General features: G+C 54.5%; 1 protein-coding gene and 1 pseudogene across 1 annotated transcript; one reads left to right on the top strand and one right to left on the bottom strand.

Moving 5' to 3' along the window:
* Positions 1-1,702: 1,702 nt before the first annotated feature.
* LOC133052553 (thyrotropin-releasing hormone receptor-like) lies at positions 1,703-6,062 on the bottom strand (annotated as a pseudogene).
* A 7,828-nt stretch (positions 6,063-13,890) lies between these two features.
* Positions 13,891-14,503, top strand: LOC133050133 (large ribosomal subunit protein uL11-like). The gene has a single exon (XM_061134268.1). The coding sequence runs from the start codon at positions 13,976-13,978 to the stop codon at positions 14,471-14,473; it is 498 nt and encodes a 165-aa protein (XP_060990251.1). The 5' UTR covers positions 13,891-13,975; the 3' UTR covers positions 14,474-14,503.
* The last annotated feature ends 5,744 nt before the right edge of the window (positions 14,504-20,247 follow it).

Consider the following 20,247-nt stretch of genomic DNA (forward strand, 5'->3'; position numbering starts at 1 on the left):
AGTTAACTTATTTCCTGACTTTCACGTGTGTCCTGGGTAGGGGGCAGTAAACAGTTAACCTCCCTGTCCATGAGATGTTCCTACACCAAGAAAAGACAGAAAGGGAGCAGTTCAGACAGCGAGACTGGTACAGTGGTAAGGCCAGAACTCTGGTAACAGGTACCCTCACTGAGCCCTGTCTTAGCTGGGGCGGGGCGGCCCAGCCCAGGTGTGCAGGGTGACCTGAGAGGTATGGAGAAAGGCCAGGACCAGCACCAAGACCTTGACCCAGCAGGCCCTCTGCAGCCGTGGGAGATGCTCACACCCAGGCAGCGTCTGTCTCGGAGCTCAGCCACAAGGTCAATGAGAGGGCACCCTTCCTCCAGCGAGGCCCCATCTTCTCATCAGCCCCCATCTGTCCCTCGGCTCTCTCTGGGGACAGAGTTCCACCATGGCCCAGCTTTCAGGATGCCCTTTCTCCCTGCCCAGTGTACTCCCTCACTCCCACCTCCTTCCATCCTGGGGGTCATACTCAGGCCACCTCTGGACACACAGACCTCCTCCCAAACAAGTGTCCATGGAAAATCTGCTTTAATGAGCATCACGGTGGCCAAGAGGTAAATAATCTCAGAGGGAATGGGGCTGGGCTCAAGATGCTGTGCTTTTGTCCTAATGAGCTTTGTGGGCAGGAGCTCAGTGACTCACCCATGGGGGACAGGTGACCCCCTGAAGGTCTTCCTGGCCTCAGTTTCCTCATACATTAAAACCAACACAATTGGAGGCCCCCCTTGACAGGGTCATTGCTTGGGTAAAAGGGCTGCAGATAGTAGGCTGGCCCAGGGCCCAGAGCCCTCAACCATCAGTAAGGACCACCAGGGGGTGTGGGGGGATGGCAGGCATGGACGGCGGGGTGTGGGGAGGGGGAGCAGCCCAGCAGTGGCTCAGTTGGGGCTGCAGTAATCCAGACCAGAGTTGTCATGTGACCATGGCCACACCCACTCACATCAGCTCTCTCTCCTTATTGGTGGACAGCAGGGTGGGCAGCTATGTGCCCTAATGGAAGGCTGGGCATCAGTTCGTCCAGCTTAGCTGCCACCTTCTGGCAGGTAAACAGGCCAGGTCCTGGCCAAATCACGTGGCACAAGGCAGGCCACCCCCAGGGTCCTTGACCTGAGGGCTGGTGCGAGGGTCCTAGGTCCTGGCCATCTACGCGTGGCCCTCAGTCCAGGCTCCACTGGTTCTTGGCGTCAAAGCAGAGATGACTGTTGTTGATCTGCATCCCTTGAAACTACTTACCACATGGAGCAACTGCAGAGAACTGGCAGGGAGGAAACAGGCCTAAGATTCTGAGAGTCAGGCCGGGCGACCGTCCCACCAGCTGGCCCAGAAACCCATCCAGCTCCCCCTTGGAAGGCTCTTTCTGCCCCCTGCCACCTGAATTGTCAATGCCTTTGGCTGCAGCGTTCCACCCAGAAAAGTGGTGGAGTCTGAGAGGAGGAAGCCTGGGGCCTAGCTGTCCCACACCGTGAAATCCCCTCCATCCCTGGATGTAGCGGGTAGTGGTCAGCAAAGCGGGCTCCTTGAGGGCAGAGCTTGGATGCCTCAGGGCAAGAGGGCTCAGGAAGGCTTCCTGTTTATGGCTCAGTGGCCAGAAGAAACAGCACTCTGCTCTGTTCATGCTCTGAGACAGCCCCGCTCTCACATTGTGGCCCAGGGACAGAGCTCACAGGGGAGGAGGTGGGAGGCTCAGAGAGCCATTGGCAAAGGGGTGTCTGCCTATCTCCTGGTCCTGCCAGCCATCAGCAGACAGGATCCAGCTGGGGAGCAAACCGAGGGAGGCGGGAGGGGCTGGTCTGGGGGAAGGCAGCCCTCGGACCGTGCTGAATCCAGGCCGCTGCTGCAGGAGTGGGGGCCCTGCTGCTTGAGGGCCGGCGGCCTCGCTCCTGCTGGTCTGTGCCTTCTGGGGGGTCTCTCGGACCACGCTGTAGCTGGCGGTGCTGAGCCCAGCCATGCACCTCTGTGGCCCCTCCGCCCCGCACTGACACAGCCGCCGGAAGGCCGCCCGGACCTTCTGGGACATGAGGCTGTAAATGATGGGGTTGACGGCGCTATTGGCATACACGCAGGTGCGGCAGAAGAGGAGCACCCGGGGGTCCAGGAAGGGCTCGGCCACGAAGGAGTTGAGAAGCACCAGCATGCGGTAGGGCATCCACAGGAGGGCAAAGGGCAGCACGACCACCACCAGCATCTTGGTGACCTGTGGGCGGGAGGGCCGGGTGGCCGACCGCCATCACCCTTCACACCGTGGGGCCAGCGGGGCCAGCGGCCGAGCTGAGGCCGTGGCTCCTGCCTCAGTATGTGTTTGCTGAGCGTGTGATGAGAACGTAATTGCAATATCACTGAAATTACTACGGCGTACCCATTAGGCTCTACGCTAAACGTTTCCTGTTCAGGAACCCAGGGCCAGCATTCAAAGCTGTGCTGGTCGACACACTGATGGAATAGCCCCATCTCAGGTGATAAACGTTCACCGCCCTGTGCCCATTGGTGCACCCCACCCCCCAGACCTCTCAGACCCCCAGGAAGTAAAGACCAGATACCTGGAGCGGCGCCTCAGGCATCTGTTGAGGGGTGCTGCAGGGAAGCCTGGGTGGACACCGTTGCTGCGGGCACTCAGGTGACGTTCCCTGCAGCGGGCCTTCCAGTGGTGCTGTTGTCACCTCCACCTGGAGGAGGAGGAAGGGAATTCCCCAGCAGTCTGGTGGTTAAAACTCAGGGGCTTTCACTGCCATGGCCCAGGTTCAATTCCTGGTTGGGGAGCTAAGATCCCACAAGCCTCGAGGCAAAAAAAAAAAATAAGAGGAAGCAGAGGCTCAGAGTGAGAGATCACACTGCCCAGGCACCATGAACCAGCTTCTCCTGCAGCCCGTCTGTGCACAGTCATGTCCCCACTCTGCACCCCATTCTGTTCTTTCAGCTCAGGAGTGAGTCACCAGGCGGGCTGAGGACAGGAACATGCTGGGCTCCAACTTCCCGCTGCCAGCCCAGGGTCACGGCATCTCTGGGAGGGAGGAGGGTCAGTGGGAGGGGAATGGGCAGATGTCCTGGCCACACAGAGGGACAGCCATCACTGATCCGTGCAGAGAACTTCCTGAGGACCCCAGAGCTGAGGGGAGGTCTTGGGGGTCCCCTCATCTGCTTTACCTTGGCCTCTGCCTGCTGCTGCCTCCAGAGTACAGGGGGCAGAGGGTGGGAGTCAGAGTGCTAAAGCCAGCAAGCCTAAGCTGGGTGACCTTGGCCAGCCCCCTTCACCTCTCTGAGCCTCTGTCTCCACTTGTGGCATCAGGAGAACTGCAGTGTCCTTCAGGAATTGGTCTATGGGGAGGTGGGGGGTGAGGGATCCCCATGAAATCATCAGTCCTTTGCCCCAGAAAGTGTGACACCTGTGTGTCCATAGCTTTGTGCTGGGGCCATGCTACAGCCCGCGTGCAGGCAGGCCTCAACTGCTCAGCACCTCTGGTTCTCCGTTTCGCTCTGTCTCCCCGTCTGTCTCTTTATGTCTCTCTCCCTCTGTCTCTGTGTATGTGTATCTCTGTATCTCCTTCTCTCTGTGTGTCTCCCTCTCTGTCTCTGTGCCTCTGTCTCTTCCCCAGTCCCTCCCTCTCTCTGTCTCCCTCTCTGCTTCTCCCCCACTCACATCTCAGCTGCTCATCCACAGGGACCCTCTCTGCTCAGCCCTCCCCCCGCCTCAGCCTCTCCGCGTGCCCATCGTGGTTACACGTGGGAGCCTGTACACGCCTGTCTTGGGCTGCAAACGTGTACGGAGCCCCTGAACCCTGAGATGTGGCCCCTCCTCTCAGAACCCCCAGAGTTGCCCCAGTCAGGGCTGAGTGCTTCCAGGGCCCCCAGAGTGTCCACCCCATTCCCCCCATCCTTCCTGACCATTCGTGCACCAGGCCCTCCCTCTGTTTCTCCCCACCTGGACCACTTCCTGGGTATCTGCTTGGTCTGCCCTGCTGCCAATCTCAGATCTTAATTCAGTCGTCACCTCAGCGAGGCCTTCTCAAACTTTCCCCTAAACTCCCTCTCTTCTGGGTAGTATTCTGCAGAACAAGTGTTTACTTGTCTTACCATGAGCCCCAAAGGCAGGATGTTTGTCTTCTTCTGTTCTCCCCAGCTTCCAGCACCTAGAACCTCACCGGACACACAGTCGGTGCCCAGAGACACCTGCTGAGTGAGTGGGTGAACAGGGGTGGAGCCAGCACCCCCTGCCCCATCCATTCACCCCTTTGCCCAAACTCCCTGTCTCTGTACAAACCGCCCCCTCCCATCCCACAGCCTCAGGAGACCTCGTACCTGCTTCCTGGATGAAGGGAAGCCTCTGGCCTCATGGCAGCTGGCCCCCGCACCCCCGCCAGGCTCACAGGGCTGTCTCCCCAGGGCTCTTGCCTCCGGCTGGGCCTCACTGTCCCTGTGCTGGTCCCCAAGCTATGGCAGGTGCGCCAGGGTGCTCCAGAACAAGATCCTTGAGATAAGTCCGTAGAGCACCGTAGGGCTCTACTGGTCCGTAGAGCCAGTAGGGGCGCAAGGAAGAAGACGGTGAAGTCCAGCAGGTAGATAGGAAGGTACAGGCTGTGGGCCACCCGGTAGCCGCACTGCAGGCCCCGGCGCCCTCCAGCGTCCAGGTCCACCAGGAAGAACCAGAGCAGGCAATACACGGACGTGGTCCCCCAGACACCCACCACGACTCACTTGGCCCGCGTCATGGTGCACACGGTCTGTGCCCACATCGGGTGGCAGATGGTGATGTACCTGCAGGCCACAGGGCGGTCCTGTGACCCACCTGCCCTCCTGGGCTATTGGGCTGCAGTGGGGACACCTGATGCACTCGGCCAATCAGATTCCCCAATGAGGAACCAAATGCGATGTGATGGTTTAAACGGCCCTTTCACTATGGACCTGGGAGGCTGAGGAGCTCTGGGGAGCGGAGTGGCCACGTTGAGGCAGCCTCAGGGGCTGGCAGAGCAAGGTGCCAATCTCAAGAGGGGAGAGCGGGCCGAGTCAGAACACACAGCCCCTTAAGGTCTGGCCAGGCCCACAAGGCAGAGGTGCCCCTGCAAAGACCTTGACCTCTGTGCAAGTTCCAGCGGGCTTCCTACTGCCCACTACCAAAGGTCTCGGGCTAAGGGGTCAAGGACACTGTGACCCCAGATGGCACAGCGGGCAAGAGGCAGGACTGGGCCAGCATATGTAAGTCAGAGCCCTTAGTTCTGTCCCCAATCTGTGTGGCCCTGGACAAGATGCTGAGTCTCCCGGCCAATGTGCCAAAGGCCACGCAGCTGAGAAGAAACAGAGCTGATGTTGAACCCAGCCAGCAGGCTTCAGCATCTACATCCTGAGAGGCGGGTTTGCCTCTCAGGTGTTAACTTCAGAGCTGGAACAGGCCCGGGAGACTATCCAGTCCAGCGCCCACATTCCCAAGGGGAACACTGTGCCTGAAGAGTGCCAGGCTGCGTTGGCATCCTGCAGCAAGTCAGCAACAGAGGTGAGATGAGAAACCCACTTCCAGGCACCTGCCCCCTCTCCACCAGGCTCCTCCAGGGTCTCACCCAGCACCCCTCTTCATTAAAGGAGAGCAGCTTCAGTTTACCAAGGATCACAGCCAGGAAGTCCTGACCTGTTGGGGGGGGGGACTAGGGGTGCACATACCTCTCCACCGTGAAAACCAGGATGGAGCAGGAGGAGGCATTGATGCCCAGATACTGCAAATAGGTGATGCCCAGGCAGCTGGCGTGGCCGTACACCCGCTGGCCAGCCAAGCTCTCGGAGACACTGGGCAGCCCTGCAGCCACCAGCACAGTGAGGTCTGCCAGGGCCAGGCTGACCAAGTAGCAGCTGGTGGGCATTTGCATGTCCCGGGTGGTCAGCACCACCAGGACCACCATGGCATTGCCCACGATGCCCACCACGCACACGAGGAGCACCAGGAAGATGGAGACCCCCTTGTACGCAGGGCCCGGGACAGCCTCACTGGGAGCCAGGGGCACGGTGCTGGGGCTTCCTGGCCTGCTCCCACTCTCCATGGTGGCTGCTCAGGCACTAGGGGGCAGGGGGATTCCAGGAGGTGTCCACACCGTTGGCTGGGGCCTCGTGCCACTGGACAAACACTTGCCTCTCCCGAGAGCCCAGCCCCGGGGACACATGGGGACCCCGCACAGGTGACGTGACTGCTTGGCCAAGAGAAGGACACAACAGGGACACTCCTTCCAGTCTCTGCCGTAAATGTAGTCAGCAAGTCACCGGCTCTGCCAGCCTCAGTCTCCTGGTGCACAAATACAGATGGTCATGCTTAAGACATGAGACAGCAAGGAGACTGAACCCAGAAGGACACATGTCGCACCCCGACTCAGTGCCTCCTGGATGCTTGGCGGCCCGCAGTCCTTTCACTAGGAAGCCACATGGCCTCTCCAAGCCCTGGCCAGTTCATCTGTAAAACTGCTTCTCAGGGATGCAGTGAGATCCCCACAAAACCAGGAGACACAGAGGGTTCTGGGCTGGGAGACTGGCTCTGTCCCACGTCTGTTCTAATGTTAACATGAAAGCTTTAATTCCCCTGGGCCTCAGTCTCCGCACCTGGAGACCCTAACAGTGGCTCAATCCTAGGGGGCTGTGCAGAACGAAAGGGACAGGCACACCAGGGCGTCGGGGGCCCCACACGGACTCCGCTCCCCCAGCTCTGGAAACGCCAGTCAGTCACCCCCCCCCCACCCATCACAGGGCGATGGAGCAGTGAAGTCATGGCTGGGACTCGGGCCAACAGGTGAGGTCCCGGGGCCCACACAGCCCTACAGCACACCTACACACGCACACCACACACCACCCACTCCTCCACCCTTTAATTCTGCGGGTGTCACTGGCCACAAGGACCCCCGCCAGCTCCCTCAGAGTCCCGTCTGGGCCCCTGTGGCCGAGCGGCCCAGGACCAGAGTGGAGCCCTCCTTGCACAGACACAGAAACCCAGACGCACAAGCTAGACACACACAACACACACGAAACAAAATCCCCCTGTACAGCACGCCCAACACACACCGACCCAGAGCCCAACACACATACGTGTCCCCACTTTGGCACGGACATAGACACACACTCAACTTTGCACACACAGGTACCAACCACACAGGGACCCAAATGCACGTGTGGGTACATAAATGCACATCACAACTTGCCCACAACCCAGGCATCTGTGTTACAACTACAGACGCACACTGTCCACGTTCATTCACCCAGGTGCTCAGAGACGCAAAATGCCACGTGCCTGTGCCCCCAGGCTCCCGCAGCCACTCCCCACACACGGAGCCCCTCACCCTCCTGAACACAAGCCTCCCTTCACTCTACCTGGAGGAGACCATCTCGCCCCGGGAGCCCAGCAGCCGGCACGATCCCAAAGGCTGCATTTCCCTCCAGCTGGCAGAAGCCAGCAGCCACCAGTCCAGGGGAGAGGGGGTGGAGGAGAACCCAGAGCTCTCCCAGAAGCCCCTCTTCCCCCATGGGCAAGGCCCCCTGCAGCTGGGGGCTCACCCGTCTCTGCCACCTCGGCATCCCAGGGTCCCCTACCTCCCCACTTCCGTCTCTTCCTCCCCTGCACATGAGCCTTTCGTCAAAGAACATTCCCCCAGGCGGGCAGCAGGGACCACTCTCCCCCAGCCCAGGTGAGCCCCCAGGAGAAACTTGGAGTGCTGAGAACTTACCGGGTCAGGAGCCTCGGGGCCTTCCTCCTCCTCCCCCTCCCCGTCCTCCCCCTCCTCCCCCTCCCCCTCCTCCTCCCAGGGGAAAGAGGGAGGGAGAGACGGTCCCGTGGTCCAGCGGCACAGGCTTCTGTTCTGCAGGCTGCAGTGCTGTGCAGACGTGCTGGGTGCTCACAGACACACATGCGGCCCTGCCAACTTCTCCTGCCCCCTGTCATCCCCCCTTGTCCCCCTTAGTCCCCCCTCGTAGGGCTGAAGTCAGCTGATGTGGCTTCCCCAGCAGGGAGACCCCTGAGAAGAAATCCCAGGACCCCAGCTTCCCCCAGAGCACAGGCAGGCCAGGCTGGGAAGGACCCCATTAGCCCGCTGAGCCTCTGGAGCCCCACAGGACAAGGCAGAGACCCAGGGAGGGTGGGGGTGGACCAGTCCTTTACTCCCTGGGGGCCCCCCACTTCCATCTGGAGAGGAGGGAGCACAGAGTTGAGTGCCTCCTGCAGTGTGTGCCTGCGGGGAGACTGGGACTGCGGTCGGGGCGTGAATGTTTCAGGTGAAGGAGTGGGACCGGGCCTGGGCCTGGGGGCTCCAGGGAGCAGGGGACCCCATGCTTCCTGCTGGGCTGGGACTGCTGCTGTGTTCCCCATGGCCGACACACCTCCTCTTGGCTAGCTTTCAGGAAGAGACCCCACAGGGGCCCCTCAGCTGGCTCAGAAAACAGGAATCCTGCTGTGGCCTCCAAATGGCCAGGGGCCTGGCTCCTCTGAGGCGTTTAAAGTGCAGATTTCATCCCCAGGTCCATCCTCAGGCTGTGAGTCGCAGCCCACACCCCTAGGAACCCAGGAGGAGCCTGGGAAAGGCGCGGATTCCTGGTCACCAGGTCTAGCATCCAGGAGCCAGGCCCTTGAATTGTGTCTCCCAGAAAGTCCAACGACAACCAGTGTCTTATCTCTTTTTTTTTTTAACATTTTGATTTTGGAATGTAATATACTCATATAAACGTGCTTGAAATACAAAATGACATATGAATGAATAAAGTGGGCGTGTGGATACCATCGGCCTGCCAGCCCCACCCCCGCCCTGGCTTACATCCTGATCACTGTCCTCTGCTGCGACCATCAGGTGCTCTCTGTAACCAGCACAGCGGACTGTGTCCTGCTCATTCCACTGACACTGGCAGGTGGGCATCTGCCTGACTATGACTGTCCGGATCATCCGTTCCCCCCTGCTGTATGGCTCTCCACCACAGGACTGGGCTGCAAAATGTCCACACAGGATGGACTGTTGGTGGACTTCTATGTCATTTCTAGTTTGGGGGATCACAGATGCCACTGCTGTGAACTCTCCTGTACGTGAGTCCTGGATAAGTACATTTTGGGAAAGGGCAGCAGAAGAGATGGCATGTTCCCTGCCACGGAAGGGGCACCCCAGCTCCCCCAGGGCTTCCTGGAATGCTGGGAAGCCACACAGAGGGCTCCATGGTGCCTGGTGGACAGAGGATTTCTCTGCCTCTCCTTGTGACCACCCTCAGCCCACCCCCCACCCCCCCCCCCTCCAAAGTGGCCCTCCCAGGGAATTCCCTCCCAAGAGAGCTCTCGACTGCTGTCCTCCTGGCTGGTGCTGAAATCACCTGGCTGGACTAGAATCTGTCTTCAGCCTCACACGGGGCCCTCTCTCTATACCACTCCTCCTGCCCATTGGTGTGGGGGTCCGGCTCCTCTTTTGGACAGGAAAGACACCAGAGACAGAGGCATCGCCAGCTAGCACCTATGTAGAGAGCACCTCACTTGCCCTGAGTGCTAACCCACTAGCTTGCCTGTGGACAGACCACATTCCTCAGTTTCCTGTGTCCATACCCTCCCTGTGCCCCAGGAGTCCTGCAGCCAGCAACCCCCTCCCCAGCAGCACAGAAACTCTCTGTGGCTTCTCCAGGTACAGGGTGGTCACAGAGCTCTTGTTCATAATAAGAGAACGCCCTGACAACTTAGATGTCCAGAGTGGTAAGGACCTGATGCTGTTAAAACTGATGCCTTGGAGAAAAACTAATTGGCACATGATCCATTGAATTAATGGGACTTCCCGGGTGGCTCAGATGGTAAAAAAAATCCTCTTGCAATGCAGGAGACCCAGGTTTGATCCCTGGGTTGGGAAGATCCCCTGGAGAAGGGAATGGCTACCCACTCCAGAATTCTTGCCTGCAGAATTCCATGGACAGAGGAGCCTGGGGGGGTATGCTCTATGGGGTCGAAAAGAGCTGGACATGAGTGAGTAACTAACACTTTGAATTTTCCGTTGAATTAGAGGGCAGGCTGCAAATAGCAGACGAGCATTCCCTCCTGTTTGAAGAATGTATTCATGTATAATAGCCGCCATCCACCAGGAGCTTGGCATATGCCAAGCATGGGGCATGGCCCTCAGCATCTTGTGTAACCATCACAACTATCCCTTCATGGTGACAACTTCACTGTTGTTGTTTTCCGGAAGAGAAAGCAGAGCCTCACAGATGCAAGTCGGCTGCTCAAAGCCACACAGCTGATCAAAGGCAGAGCTGAGGTGTGAGCCCAAATCCCTCCTTCTACGAAGTCGGCGTCCTCAGCCTCAGGGTGGATGGTCACCACTGTACCTGTGCTGTGACTCCAGAAATGCCTGGAGAAAGGGAATGCCCGGTGCTCGGGCGCCTACCCCAATGAATGTGGGTGATTCCGTAGTTAGAAAAAGTGACGAAATGCCTGGCTGAAGAGCTGCATTCCTAGTGGGAGCCTTCCTGTATTTGGTCCCAAGGCCAGAGCAGGACGCGGGCAGGAGGAAGGTGACACTTCTTAAAATGTCAGCCTAGAGTCCTTGGACTCAGGGGCTTAGCAAGCAGTGTGAACATCCAGCTGGGGGGTTCCAGGCCCAGGATGTCACAAAGAGCACACCCCGGGGTGCTCCAGGGCCCAGGGGAGGGATCAGTGTCTGGGTGAGACCCCAAAGAAACACCACGTATCTGACTGGCACACACTAACATGGCCCCTCAGCTACCCTCTGTCAATACCCAAGGCCCTCCTCCTGGCTGTGCCGACACCTGTTGGGACCGTCTAGATGTCCCGGCAGCCCAGGATCGAAAGAGTAAATGTGTGGACCTACATCAGGGGCCCTTCTGGCTGGCCGGTGGCCATGCTGTCTGGTTATCAATGAATATCTGAGAGGGACGCCTGGGTCTTGCGTGATGGGGTCTACTGAAATCAGGACAGAGAGGAATAGGCAGCTCCAAGCCACCTTCTGTGAGGAAGGGGTGGGATGGGAGGTGCTCCTGGGAGGTGACGTCATGTTTGTGCAAAAGAAGCTGGAAGCAGAGATAGAAGTTTGCATAAAGACACGAGGCCAGTTGGTGCTAAAATGCAAAACTCACACTCAGGCAGTGAGCTCACACAGAGCCTGGCCCCCACTGTAGCAGTGGCCCTACAACCTTGGCCCTCTGTTGCCTAGGGGCCAGCCGCCCCCAGTGCAGGGCTGATACTACAGTCTCCCTGTCATCTGCTCTTCTGAGTGTGGTGAAATCTGGAGCTGGGGCTGTCCAGGTCTGGTGCTTACACACCCGGTGTCCGGCAGAGAGGATGGGCAGGCTGGCCAGGGCCTCGTGCTCTCAACACAGAGGTGCCAGCAGAGGAGCCGGGTCCCTACATGGCAGCTCCGTGCTGGGTCCTCTGCACCCACCGGGGACCAGCCAGACTAAGGGGCTGCTCAGGACCATGAGTCTCCACAGGTGGGCTGGTGGGTTCCTGGGGCCTTCCCGGAGCCTGGCCACCACAGCCTACTGGTCTTCAGGATAGGACCACAGTGGGGCCTGCGGTTTCATCCAAGCTCTGCTGGTGGCCTCACAGGTTCCTGGTGAACTCAGTCGGTAAAGAACCTGCCTGCAAGGTGGGAGACCCAGGTTCGATCCCTGGGTTGGGAAGATCCTCTGGAAAAGGGAATGGCTACCCACTCCAGTATTCTTGCCTGCGGAATTTCATGGACAGAGGAGTCTGGCGGGCTCCAGTCCGTGGGGTCACAAAGAGTTGGACACGACTGAGTGACTAACATGTGCAAGGTGAAGGAGGGTGTTGGGGTGAGAAAGTGCTGTGCCCAGATCACCACTGTGGGAGGAAATCCAGGACCCTTGATGAAGGCCTGCAAGTGGGAACTGAGCTGACCTTAGTTCAATTTTCATTCATTCATTTATGGAAACATCCTGCCCAGGCCCTGCTGTGCGGGTAGCCCTGGGGCCACAGAGACAATAGAAGCCCACAGCCTCAGGCAGGGAAGGTCCCAGAGCCCTTCCCCTACCTCCTGGGGCCTGCAAACCTCCTGACACTGGCAGGGACAGGGGGCCACTCCTCAGTGGGTCTCAGGGTTGCCCCTGGATGTCTCCAGGGAGGGAAGAAGGCCAGGTGGAGTCCGTGCCTCAGAGGACAGAATGGAGCCTGTAGGAACAAGGACCCCAGTGGGGTCAGCACCCCTGATGGTAAGCCCACCCTTCCACAGCCTCTCACTCCACCTGCGTGGGGGCTGAGATGTGAGTGGGGTCTGGATGAAGATGGGGTGTGTGTGCATGTGTACACAAGCCTGCACCCACCTGTGCCCCTCACCAAGTGACTGTGCGCCAGTGCAGGGGATGGACAGCCTGTGAGTGTCTGAGAGTCTGAGGCCCACTCAGCTGGGACCCCAAATGCTGGGGTCTAGCTAGGGTGCTCTCTGGTGACAGCACGAGGCAGCCATGGAAGCCAGCGGGGGGTTGGCCACTTGAAGAGGTGAGACCTCCTGATTTCCACCTCCGGTGGATCCTTCCAGCAGATCCACTTTCCCAATTGCAGCTTTCAGACAGTTGCCCTCTTGGGGAGCTCACCTGTGCCCCTGGACACATTCATAAGGACGCACACACATGTGCTGAGGCACTTGGAGGCAGGCAGTTGGGCGGGGGGGGTGGGGGGCAGCAAGGGGATGAGCGCTGAGCAAAGGCAGAGGACTGAGTGAGCCCCGCGCCCACCCTGGCATTGGGCACAGAGAGCATCAGGCACAACTTGCTGAACTGAGGAGGCTGGACACACCCTCGGGGGCTCAAGGGGAAGCTCCCACCCTGGGGAAAATCTCGGGGACAAGTGGAAAGCCCTAGGCAGGGCAGGTGGGAGCAGAGCCAGAGCATGTGGCCCTAGGAGAGACAGGCTGCAGGTGGAGCCTGCAGAGAGGGAGGTGGACCCAGAGGCCCCCTCCAGGGAGCGCAGATCAGCCCTGGTGATGCCTAAACAAACTCACCTGGGCCAGCGACGTGCTGGAACCACCTGCTGGGAAGACTAAAGCCTCACTTTCTTTGGGAGTAGATAATTCATCCACAAAGTTTACATTTGTCTTACCCAACAGCCTCAGCCAGGGCACCGTGATATGGTCACTTGGGTTTTGTGATTGGGCTGCCCAGGGTGGAATCCCAGCTCCACGATGGTACAGCTTCTATTTCCCTGACTGTACAATGGAGAGAATGTGGGGGCTGCCTCCCAGGGCTTTCGTGAGATGCGGGGCACCAGGCAGGCAGTGATTCAGAGCTCCACACAAGGACAGATGCTTGGCACCTCTTGTCTCTTCCTTCATCCTGAGAGGGAAGCAGCAGGTGTGAACTGCCCCACTTCGAAGACCTGGAACGCTGAGGCCTAGAGAGCGCTGCCTGCATCTTTCACCTGGGGCCTCAAGGTCACAGGATTTGGACTCAGAGAGACCTGGGCTCTGATCCCACCTTGGCCACTTTCAGTCTTTCTAAATGCACCCTCCCCTGACCCTGCTATACACACACACTCTGGATGTTGTAACATGGTGCCTGACTTGGGGTTACGGGCAATCCAGGAGCTCACAGCCCAGCTGCCAAGACAGCCGGGGGCCTGGGAGGAGGTCCACTGAAGGTGTGACCTGGAGAAAGGAGGGAGCCGGTTGGAGGTGCAAGGCTGTTCCAGGCGGCAGGAGTGACTCCTGCAAAGACCTGGGAGCACAGAAAGACGTAGCAAGTCCAGGGTGAAGGAGTGAGCATGCAGGCGGCGGGGCAGGCGGGGGCTGAGGGTACAGTGTAGGGGTGGCATGCTGGGGGCAGAGGGAGTTGCTGGAGAGACCTCAAGCTGGAGTGATGAGACCGGAACCAACCTGAGATTTAGAAAGGTGGTTTCTCTTTTCGGCTTTCGGCTAGGAGGAGGCGAAGGTGCAACTTTCTTCGGTCGTCCCGAATCCGGGTTCATCCGACACCAGCCGCCTCCACCATGCCGCCTAAGTTTGACCCCAACGAGATCAAAGTCGTGTACCTGAGGTGCACCGGTGGGGAAGTCGGTGCCACGTCTGCCCTGGCCCCCAAGATCGGCCCCTTGGGCCTGTATCCAAAAAAGGTCGGTGATGACATAGCCAAGGCAACTGGTGATTGGAAGGGTCTGAGGATTACAGTGAAACTGACCATTCAGAACAGACAAGCCCAGATTGAGGTGGTACCTTCTGCTTCTGCCCTGATCATCAAAGCCCTCAAGGAACCACCAAGGGACAGAAAGAAGCAGAAAAACATTAAGCACAGTGGAAACATCACTTTTGATGAGATCGTCAACATTGCCCGGCAGATGCGGCACCGGTCTCTAGCTAGAGAACTTTCTGGAACCATTAAAGAGATCCTGGGGACCGCCCAGTCTGTGGGCTGCAATGTTGATGGCCGCCACCCTCATGACATCACAGATGATATCAACAGTGGTGCAGTGGAGTGCCCAGCTAGTTAAGAACTGCAAAGGAAAAAGAAAAATAAAGGATCATTTGACAACCAAAAAAAAAAAAAAAAAAAGAAAGGTGGTTTCTGAGTGCCTGGGAGAGGCTGGGAGTCAGGGGCTATGACAAAGCAGGAAACAGGGGGGAGAAACGGGAGGACACTTCGAGGTTCAGCAATGAGGAGTGCCCCCCTTCAAGCCTCTCCCACTACCTCTCAGCTCCCAGTTGGTGTTTCCCCTCCCTTCCTCCACTATCTCTCTTCTTTTCTTTTTTTAAAAAAATAATAGCTGTATTGAGGAATAACTCATACACCATAAAATCTACCCTTTTAAAGTGCACAACTCAGTGGTTTCTTATACAATCATGAAGTTATACAACCATTACCACTACCTGACTCCCGAATATTTTTATCATCCCTGAAAGAACCTTTGTTCCCTTTAAGCAATCACTCCCCAGCCCATCTCCCCGAGTCCCTGGTAACCTCTCACCTACTTTCTGACTCTGTGGATTGCCTCTTCTGGATAGCTCATGTAAATAGAATGTATTAGTCAGCCCAGGGGACCATAACAGACACCACAGACTGGGGGGCTTAAACAAGGCGCCTATTTCTCACAGTTCTGGAAATCTGAGATCTGGGCTCTGGCAAGAGCTCCCTTCCACTTTCTTGTGTCCTCTTACCATTGGACTGTGGTATCTCTTCTTAGACAGACTTCACCCTTTTATACTGCTGAGTAGTATTCTACCGTATGGATAGCCTTTTTTTTTTTTTGGCCACACTGCATGGCTTGTGGCATCTTGTTACCTGACCAGGGATTGAACCCAGGCTCTTAGCAGTGACAGCCCTGAGTTCTAACCACTGGACCGCCAGGGAATTCCCTGGACCACATTTTCTTGGCCCATCGTCAGTTGATGGACACCTAGGTTGCTTCCACTCTGGGGCTGTTGTGAATAACACTGCTGGAAGATTCGTGAATAGGTTTTTGTGTTTCATTTCTTTGGGAGTGACATCATAGGTCGTATGGTAGCTCTATGTCGACGACCTCACTTTCTTCCTATCCTCATTTATTCATGCAGGGCCCATTACAAGGTGAAAATGCAGGCCCTTTCTTAAAAAATGATACAGTATTTTAAGGCAAGGACAGCAAAGCATTTGACTAAGCCCAGGGTCCCTCTAAGTGCAGGTTCGTATTCTAACAGGGAGAGTTTGAAGCTCTGCAGGAGGCTTGGTGGGGCTCCGTCGGGGGGACTGTGAAGGCAGTTGGTTAAAATGCTCCAAATGCCACATAATGTCTTTCTGATCAAGGAAAGGTGAGATCATATTAAGCTGATTGAATTTACTAAAATGCAGAGTTGTTGATCCCCATGGAAATGGTGTAAAATTTTAAGCTCTGATATTTAAATGCAGTATCTAAAAAATTATTAACTTTTGTGTTGAGCTGATTATTATTTTTTTGTTTCTTGAGTTAATTTTTTAAAAAGAAATCGGTGTTTAAAAAATTCAACTGAGTAAATTTGAAGATCTAATTAGCTTTATTCAACAGCTAATCAGGCAGCATCCCCTTTAGCAAGCAGAAAGGCTTCTAGAAGCTGTACAAAATGGAGATTTTTATGGGCACAGTTCAGTTCAGTTCAGTCGCTCAGTTGTGTCTGACTCTTTTTGACCCCATGGACTGCAACACGCCAGGCTTCTCTGTTCATCACCAACTCCCAGAACTTGCTCAAACTCATCCCCATTGACTCAGTGATGCCATCCAACCAACTCGTCCTCTGTCATCCCCTTCTCCTCCTGCCCTCAATCCTTCCCAGCACCAGGGTCTTTTCAAATGAGTCAGTTTTTCGCATCAGGTGGCCAAAGTATTGGAGTTTCAGCTTCAACATCAGACCTACAAATGAACACCCAGGACTGATCTCCGTTAGGATGGACTGGTTGGATCTCCTTGCAGTCCAAAGGACCCTCCAACACCATAGTTCGAGTCTTCTCCAACACCATAGTTCAAAAGCATCAATTCTTCAGCGCTCAGCTTTCTTCACCGTCCAACTCTCACATCTATACATGACTACTGGAAAAACCATAGCCTTGAGTAGATGGACCTTTGTTGGCAAAATAATGTCTCTTCTTTTTAATATACTGTCTAGGTTGGTCACCACTTTTCTTCCAAGGAGCAAGCATCTTTTAATTTCATTGCTGCAGTCACCATCTGTGGTGATTTTGGAGCCCCCCAAAATAAAGACTCTCACTGTTTCCCCATCTATTTCCCATGAAGTGATGGGACTAGATGCCATTATCTTAGTTTACTGAATGTTGAGTTTTAAGCCTACTTTTTCACTCTCCTCTTTCACCTTCATCAAGAGGCTCTTTAGTTCTTCTTCTGTTTCTGCCATAAGGGAGGTGTCATCTGAATATCTGAGGTTATTGATATTTCTCCCAGCAATCTTGATTCCGGCTTGTGCTTCTTCCAGCCCAGCATTTCTCATGATGTACTCTGTATATAAGTTAAATAAGCAGCGTGAAAATATACAGTCTTGACATACACCTTTCCCAATTTGGAACCAGTCTGTTGTTCCATGTCCAGTTTTAACTGTTGCTTCTTGACCCGAATACAGATTTCTCAGGAGGAAGGTAAGAAGGTCTGGTATTCCTATCTCTTTAAGAATTTTTCACAATTTGTTGTGATGCACACAGTCAAAGGCTTTGGCATAGTCAATAAAGCAGTAGTAGATGTTTTTCTGGAACTCTCTTGCTTTTTCTATGATCCAATGGATGTTGGCAATTTGATCTCTGGTTCCTCTGGCTTTTCTAAATCCAGCTTGATCATCTGGAAGTTCATGGTTCATGTACTGTTGAAGCCTGGCTTGGAGAATTTTGAGCATTACTTTACTAGTGTGTGAGATGAGTGCAATTGTGCGGTAGTTTGAGCATTCTTTGGCATTGCCTTTCTTAGGGATTGGAATGAAAACTGACTTTTTCCAGTCCGGAGGCCACTACTGAGTTTTCCAAATTTGCTGGCATATTGAGTGAAGCACTTTAACAGCATCATCTTTTAGGATCTGAAATAGCTCAGCTGGAATTTCATCAACTCCACTAGCTTTGTTCCTATCTATGCTTCCTAAAGCCCACTTGACTTTGCATTCCAGGATGTCTGGCACTAGGTGAGTGATCACACCATCGTGATTATCTGGGTCATGAAGATCTTTTTGTATAGTACTTCTGTGTATTCTTCCCACCTCTTCTTAATCTCTTCTGCTTCTGTTAGGTCCACACCATTTCTGTCCTTTATTGTGCCCATCTCTGCAAGAAATGTTCCCTTGATAGCTCTAATTTTCTTGAAGAGATTTCTAGTCTTTCCCATTCTATTGTTTTCCTCTATTTCTTTGCATTGATTGCTCAGGAAGGCTTTCTTATCTCTCCTTGCTATTCTTTGGAACTCTGCATTCAAATGGGTGTATCTTTCCTTCTCTCCTTTGCCTTCTCTTGTTTTCTCAGCTATTTGTAAGGCCTCTGCAGACAACCATTTTGCCTTTTTGCATTTCTTTTTCTTAGGGGTGGTCTCGATCACTGCTTCCTGTACAATGTCATGAATCTCTGTCCATAGTTCTTCAGGCACACTATCAGATCTAATCTCTTGAATTTATTTGTCACTTCCACTGTATAATTGTAAGGGATTTGACTTAGGTCATACCTGAATGGTCTAGTGGTTTTCCCTACTTTCTTCAAGTCTGAATTTGGCAAAAAGGAGTTCATAATCTGAGCCACAGTCAGCTCCCACTCTTGTATTTGCTGATTGTATAGAGCTTCTCCATCTTTGGCTGCAAATAATATAATCAATCTGATTTTGGTATTGACCATCTGGCGATGTCCATGTGTAGAGTTGTCTCTTGTGTTGTTAGAAGAGAGTGTTTGTTATGACCAGTACTTTCTCTTGGCAAAACTCTGTTAGCCTTTGTCTGACTTCATTTTGTACTCAGAAGCCAAATTTGCCTGTTACTCCAAGTATCCCTTGACTTCCTACTTTTCCATTCCAGTCCCCAATAATGAAAAGGACATCTTTTTTCAGTGTTAGTTCTAGAAGGTCTTGTAGGTTTTCATAGAACCGTTCAGCTTCAGCTTCTCAGCATTACTGGTTGGGCCACAGACTTGGATTACTGTGATACTGAATGGTTTGCCTTGGAAATGAGCAGAGATCTTTCTGTTGAGATTGCATCCAAGTACTGCATTTTGGACTCTTCTGTTGACTATTAGGGCTATTCCATTTCTTCTGATGGATTCTTGCCCACATTAGTAGATAAAATGGTCATCTGAGTTAAATTCACCCATTCCTGTCCATTTTAATTCACTGATTCCTAAAAGGTTGATGTTCACCCTTGCCATCTGCTGTTTGACCACTTCCAGTTTACCTTGATTCATAGACCTAACATTCCAGGTTCCTATGCAATGTTGTTTTTTATAGCATTAGACTTTACTTCCATCATCAATCACATCTACAAATGTGTGTTGTTTTTGCTTTGGCTCTGTCTCTTCATTCTCTCTGGAGTTACTTCTCCACTCTTCAGTAGCATATTGGACCTCTACAGACCTGGGGAGTTCATCTTTCAGTGTCGTATCTTTTTGCCTTTTCATACTGTTCATGGGGTTCTCAAGGCAAGAATTCTGAACTTGCTTGTCATTGCCTTTTCCAGTGGACCACGTTTTGTCAGAGCTCTCCACCATGACCCGTCTGTCTTGGGTGACCCTACAGGGCATGGCTCATAGTTTCATTGCATTAGACAAGGCTGTGGTCCATGGGATCAGTTTGATTAGTTTTCTGTGATTGTGGTTTTCATTTTGTCTGCACTCTGAGGCATAAGGATAAGAGGTTTATGGAAGCTTCCTGATGGGAGAGACTGAGGGGAACTGGGTCTTTATGGGCACAGAGGGTGGAAAAATGAAGCTAAGAGGGTAGGTTGCTCCAACAAGGGTGCCTTACCTTAGGGAGGGGAGGGGGTCTTACACAGATCACCTCCCTAGTGCTGATCACACTGTTGGGTTGCAGACTGATGGGTTTAACTTTCCACTCTAGAGACAGGCTGCAACATCAGTTAGATTAGGTATTAAGGCTTGATAGATTTAGCGTAAGTGATTAGATCTTGGACCTGTTGATACTTTTTAACAGCATGGGGATTAGTTTAAAAACTTTAAAGCTTTGACATCAAAAAAATGATTAAATTTTGTGTTGGACTGATTATATTTGATAAAGCAAGAGCTATTTAGTACCACAGAAATAGTTTCTAAAATGTTTAAACTTTGACATTTAAACTCAGTTTTTCAAAAATGATTAATCTTGTGTTGAACTGATATTTAACAGAGAGGGAGCTATGTAGTCCCTAGTAAGCAATTTTAAAAGTCTAAGTTTTGCTATTTAAACTCATTTCCCGAAAAGGATTAACTTTAGGCTGGGGGATCTTCAGCAGGGCTGGAGAAGGTAAGCTCTGAGCCGTGACGTCGCGGGACCCACCTCCGCCTGGTCGGGTGCAGCAGGGACAGCGGACCTCTAGGCGGGAACCTGCGGCAGCACGTCACGTGACCACGCGCCGCGGACAGCCCTACTTGCACCTCGATGGGCGGTGCGCGCGCTCTGAGCCCCGCCCCGGCGGGGGGGGGGGGGGCGAGGCCCCGGCCGCGCCTGCGCCGTGGCTGGTACGGGCGGGCGCGCCCCGAGGGGGCGGGGCCGCGCGGGGGCGGGTGCGCGGAGGCCGGAAGGAAGCAGGTGGGGGGCGTGGCGAGCGAGGGAAGCCCGCCGGCCCGCAGATA

The sequence above is a fragment of the Dama dama genome, chromosome 4 (assembly GCF_033118175.1).
Source record: "Dama dama isolate Ldn47 chromosome 4, ASM3311817v1, whole genome shotgun sequence".
Lineage (NCBI taxonomy): Eukaryota > Metazoa > Chordata > Mammalia > Artiodactyla > Cervidae > Dama > Dama dama.

Bases quoted from the DNA above. Each gene is read 5' to 3' on its own strand.
- LOC133050133 (XM_061134268.1), top strand. From the start codon at position 13,976: ATGCCGCCTAAGTTTGACCCCAACGAGATCAAAGTCGTGTACCTGAGG.